At 45.2% G+C, this 6000-nt stretch overlaps 1 protein-coding gene across 1 annotated transcript in view; it reads right to left on the reverse strand.

The window, feature by feature from the left end:
* DECR1 (2,4-dienoyl-CoA reductase 1) overlaps positions 1-5576 on the reverse strand; it is a 44004-nt gene extending 38428 nt beyond the window's left edge. The window contains exon 1 of the mRNA XM_049854508.1: positions 5463-5576. Coding sequence (XP_049710465.1) covers positions 5463-5531 — 69 coding nt within the window. The 5' untranslated portion in view covers positions 5532-5576. The remainder of the gene's footprint in view (positions 1-5462) is intronic.
* Between the last annotated feature and the right edge of the window lie 424 nt (positions 5577-6000).

A 6000-nucleotide genomic window follows, 5' to 3' on the forward strand; every position in this document is an offset into this window, starting at 1 on the left:
AGCGCTCTGCTGCTAACCAAAAGGTCAGAGGTTCAAACCCACCAGCCATTCCAAGGAGAAAGATGTGGCAGTCTGCTTCCATAAAGACGAAAGCCTTGGAAACCCTATGGGGCAGTTCTACTATGTCCTACAGGGTCACTATGAGTTGGAATTGACTTGACGGCAATGGATATATAGTATATTAAAAGTTGATATATGCTACGGGAAAAACACTGCATAGAAGAAAGACTGTTGTTAGCTGCCACTGAGCCAGCCCGTGACTCATGATGACCCCATGAACAACAAGATCAAACTGTTGTGATCCACAAGGTCCTCATTTTTAGACGTAGATAGCCAGGCTGTTCTTCCTAGACTGCCTTAGTCTGAAAGCTCCACTGAAACCTGTTTAGCATCACAGCAGTATGCAAACCTCCAGTGACACACGGGCGATGGCTGTGCTTGAGGTGCATCGGCCAGGAATTGAACCCAGGTCTCCTGTATGGAAGGCGAGAATTCTGCCACTGAGCAACCACTGCCCTCAGAAGGGTAAAAAGTTGTTATTTTTAATTGCATGATCAGCAAAGGCTTTACTGGGAAGGTAACACTTGAGCCAAGACTAAAAGAGGTAAGGGAAGGAGTCAAGGGTTGTTCCAGGCAGAGGGAGGAGTAAGAGCACAGGCCTTGGGGAGGGAGCATGCCTGTGTGTCTGAGAAAAGTCAGGAGGCCAGTGTGGCAGTGGTAGGAGGAAGGAGTGGCAGGGAATGAGGTCAATAAGATACAGGGACTGAATCAGCCACTGTGTGAACTTAAGCTTTTACTCTGAGCTGCGTGGGAAACAACTGCAAGGTTTTGAGCAGAGGGTTGCCATAATCTGCCTTAAGGTTTTAGACGACAGTTCTGGCTGCTATGTTGAGAATACTGTAGAGGGCAAGGTTGGAAACAGCGAGACTAGTTGGGACGCTTTTGTAGAAGGTCAGGCGATAGATAATGCTGGCTTAGACCAAGTTGCTATCATCAAAAGTGATAGAAACTTAGCAAATAAAATTACTTGCAGGTGAGACAGTCCCAGAAAATGAGGATGTATTAAATTACCATCGTCCCTAATACTGCCTGGTCCAATTATTCCTGCTTCAAGCCCAATTCCATCACACTTTGACCTATTTCACTAAAGGCAGATAAAAAGGACCTGCTTTACTGAAAAGATAAAAGCCATTTACCTGAGAGAGTTTCTTCTGCCTCTCTTACCTTCACCTCAACATTGCTCTTATTTTTGCATTGCCTTTGTGTTTTGGAAAGATGAAGATTTACCTGTGAGTTAGAAGGAAGGATGGAGACCACTCACACAGGAGGCATTAGGCTAGGTGCAAGATACAGAGGACAGCCAGAAATAGAGACAGCCCATTCCAGACATTTAGCATGTAGATTAGCCTGAGCTCAGAGCCAGCCAGCTGGAAGTAATGAGTGAGAGGAGGAGGAGCTGACAATGACAGGGTTCTCTAGTTTAAATGTTTGCAGGCAAAGTGATGCCACAACTGAGGTGGCTGAGGTGACATGAGAAGGCTCAAGTTGGAGGATGGAAGAAAACGAGTTCTATATTAGAAATGGCACGCCTGGGAAGTCTGTGGAATATTCAGGCAGTGATTTGCAGTTGGAAATACAATTTTGAGGCACAGATGATAAATTGGGGCTAAAGGTGAAGGATAGCAACGTAATTTCATAATCTCAACAATTACTAAAGCCTACGGTTCTACCACTGCTTTTTATGACTCAGTGCAGCGCGGGGGTGTCCCCAGGCTGGAAGCGATCAAAATGCAGGTGTCCCTTTATTCTCAACCTACTTATATTGACCCATGCGTTTCTGATCTCAAAGTGAGTCATCACCTTAGGAAGAGAACATAGGACTGTTGAGGTTGCTGATAATTTTCCACCTGGAATTTTCTTTAAAAACTAAAGATTGCCAAATATCAACAGAATGTCTACTAAAACCAATAGATGTCTATAGAAAATCCTGGTTAACTTTGGAATTACCCTCCTCTTTCATGTGTTTGGAAACCCTGGTGGCATAGTGGTTGAGAGCTATGGCTGCTAACCAAAAGGTCGGTAGTTCAAATCCACCAGCTGCTCCTTGGAAACACTACGGGGCAGTTCTATTCTGTCCTATAAGGTCGCTATGAGTCAGAATCGACTCGACAGCAACAGGTTTGGTTTTTTGGTTTCATGTGTTTGTTTATCATAACCTTTGGGGACAATTTTTTTTTTTTTTTTGGGGGGGGGAATAAGCTGAAGTCCAGACTGTTTTTTTTTTTCAGACTGTTTTTTAATATTACAAAGTTAGCTTCATAGTTTCAGGAGGGAGTTGGTTTTGAAATTTGTGTGCATGATCTCTGAGGCCATCCATCCATCTAGGCCCTGTGGCCCCTGCAGCAACTCCCTTGTCTCCTCCTTCTCTTCACCTGATATGCCCAGCTCATTTTCAATCCCATGTATCTTTCCTCTACATCCACTGCCTGACTTCCAAGGGCCTACTCGGTGTCATCCCTGAACTAGTCTTCTGCCTCCAGTCTCTCCTCACCCTAGCCCATCTGTGACACTGCTCTTCTAAGCACTGAAAACCTTCTCTCCTTAAGATTCTTTGATGGCTCCTGGTGTCTACACAAAGTCTGGATCCATTAGCTTCACAGAGAACACCAAGTCTTCAGGGCTTGGTTCTTGCCAATCTCTCCAGCCTTCTCTCTCTTGGCTTCCTGCCTTGAAACTTACACTCAGGAAAAAAAAGTACTCAGGGATCCCCAAGCACAAATTGTTTTCTACCTCCCTGTCTTTACACGAATTGATCCCTGCCACAACACAACATTCATCATTAAGCTCCAAGAGATCTGATGCCTCCCCTAACACTCCAGACAGAATTAACATGGTCTCCTTCATCTCCGTTTAAAAGAGCCCTGGTGGCGTAGTAGTTAAGCACTGGGCTGCTAACCAAAAGGTCAGTGGTTCCAATCCACCAGCCACTCTGTGGATAACAAGGATATTCCTCCAGAGCTGACAAAGAGAGAAAGCCTTCCTCTGGAGCTGATGCCCTGAATTTGGACTTCTAGCCTACTAAATTGTAAGAAAATAAATTTCTCTTCGTTTAAGCCATCCACTTGTAGTATTTCTGTTATAACAGCACTAAATGACTAAGACATCTGATAAACAGAATGACTGGATATTCTCAATAGAACTGAAACCGACTCAGGCTACTACGAGAGCAAAGTTCGTATTTTTTTAACCTTTGCATCCCAAGGGCATACACAGCACCGAGCCAGGCACAGAGCCAGTACTCAAATATTTGTTGAGGTCTACCAGCTAACACAGTTTAATACAGTACTTCATAAATAGGTTTTATAACATTTCTCTTTGTTCTTGGTAGTAAAAATATTCAAATTACAAATATTAATTGTAACAACTTGTATTTGTCCACAAAAACATGATGTTCCCTGGAACAACCTCCCACTTGACAAATGTGAAGACTTTTCTTCTCCCAGGAATTCAAATCCCAGCCTCCACGTGCCAGGAAGGGGACAAACCATACTAACAGGTGACTCTTGCCCCCCAAACCCTAACCCTCTGAACTTTCATTTTTCTTAAGCAGGGGCATTTCAACATGGTCAGGTTACAATTAATTTTTAAATGAGTTCATTTTCTCCCTCTCAAATGTATTGGCTAATGGTGCCAGAAGAGCTGGAATAAGACCTGTGCGATCTTATTACTATAATGCTAATGATTTGTTAAAAAAAAAAACTCTGAAGACTTTTCTACCTCACAGAGCTGTTGCAGGATTCAAATGAGAAGGTTCTTTGAGAAGGGATCAGAAAATACAGTCTTCTTTTACAATGATAACCACCTCATCTTTAGAGAAAGAAAATAATATCCACAAAACCCTAGCCATGAACAAATCACACACACACACACACACACACAAAAGTCCTCTTAACTTCAGACTTACCAGTTCCTTACTTCACATTTGGAACTACTGCTCATCTTTTTCAACAACAACAACAACAAAAAAAACCCATGGCTGCCCATTCTATGAAACTGAAAAGTTTTCTACAGTTGGCAGATTAATTTTTCAACTGGCTAAAGAAATTTTGCTTTAGTTTAATTTATATTTATGAAGAAAAGATCTTTTAAATTTAGTGGTGGGGGGATGCTGTCTTAGATAATCAGTTCTTTTCCATCTTCTTTCTCTTGACCTCCTCCTGAGCTGCCTTAACTTGCACACTTAATTTCGATTATGGGTCCAATGGAGAGCTGCTGACAGAACAAAACCAAACAACAAAATTATGCGGAAGTGGAGCTAGAGGTGGCAGCCAGTGCTCAGGTGTACCTCCCCCAACACTGCCTCTTGAAAGGGAATTTAGAGACTGCTTTTTTCTTTTTATGTGAATTTATCTGTATTAGTTGTAGTGTTTAATTACACAACAAACTCATGAATCGATTTTACTCACAAAAAAATGAGGACTGCAGATAAAGCCGATGTTCCTGTTGGGGCCCGCTCCCTACTCTGCCGCCCGGTGTGTGCCGTATTCTACCATACCTCTATTTATTTTCTTTTTTGAACTTTTTATTGTGGTTTAGGTTAAAGTTTACAGAGTAAATCGGCTTTCCAATCAACAATCTATACAGCCTGTTCTGTGACACTGGTGGCAAGCCCTGAATGTGCCAGCACTCTGCCCCTTTCCTCTCCGGTTCCCTGTGTCCATTCGCCCAGCTTTTCTCCCCCTACCTTCCTGCTGCTAACCAACAGGTACGCAGTTCGAACCCAAGAGCTGCTCCTCTGGAGAAAGATGTGGCAGTCTGTTTCCCGAAAGATTCACAGTCTCGGAAACCCTATAGGGCATTTCTACTCTGTCCTATAGGGTCGCTATGAGTTGGAATGATTTGGATGGCTGTAGTGTTTTTTTCTTTTTTTAAACCTTCCTCCTGAACTTTGCTTTTGGGCAAATGCTGCCGTTAGGTCTCCTATAGTTGATTGTTCTGCAGTATACATTCCTCACTGGTGTTATTCATTCTATAGGCCTGTCTGCTGCCTTCAGACCTCTTCACCCTATTTAGACACAACTTTGAAACTTCCAGGAACGTGAAAACTTGGAAAACCAAGTGCCCTCTCCACTTCCTACACACACCCCAGGGCTTCCTCTCACAGTGCAATGTGCCTTTTCCCCCTCCTCTCCCCAGCCTGCGACTCCATGGCCCCTGGTTTAACCCCAGGCTGTGACTCAGCCACCTCTGGGCTCCCGCTCCTTGCTCCCCCGAGCCCTAGGACCCCCTGTCCTCGCTCCTTGCTCCCCGGAACCTCAGGTCCTCCCACCCCGGAGCCCAGAACCATCTTTTGTCACGTCCTGGGACCCCTGGCCTAGGTCCCTGGCCCCGCGCCTCGGCCGCCAATCCAGAGACCAGCACCGGCGGCACCCTCGCCTTTGGCCCCTCCAGTGCCGCCTTACCCGCCGAGGATCGAGACTGCAAGGCAGCGGGACACCCCAAGAAAAACGAGCCCGCTTCAGCAGCGCCATGTTGAGCCTTCCGAACTTAGGCCGGAAACTCGCCGGGAGCGGGGGGCGGGTCTGCATTAACAAATAGCGCCGCTGTCTGGGCTGGAGGGAGGGCGATGCCGGAGGCCCTGGAGCGGCGACGCCCGAGCTCCGCGAGCCCTGGGCTCGAGCCTGAGGACACTGCCTCCTGCAGCCTCGCCCGTGCTTACTCGTGCTCTCTTTCCCCTCTGTCTTTCCGGAGTTTTTTGTAAGGCGGTTTCAGTGTCCTTGTGTAGCAGAACGAACCGTATAAAGGGGTTTATGGATTACATGAACGCGCGAAATACACACACTGCCCTGTTATTTATATTCATTCCTTAAATATGTGTTAAATTCGTGGCTAGTGTGGCGATGAACTACATATTATCAGAATAATAATGTATTGGGTTTGATTTGGAGACTGGAGACCTAAATCTTTTAGGGCTTGGCCATAGTAAGGAAAGCTAGGATA

The sequence above is a fragment of the Elephas maximus genome, chromosome 15 (genome assembly GCF_024166365.1).
Source record: "Elephas maximus indicus isolate mEleMax1 chromosome 15, mEleMax1 primary haplotype, whole genome shotgun sequence".
Lineage (NCBI taxonomy): Eukaryota > Metazoa > Chordata > Mammalia > Proboscidea > Elephantidae > Elephas > Elephas maximus.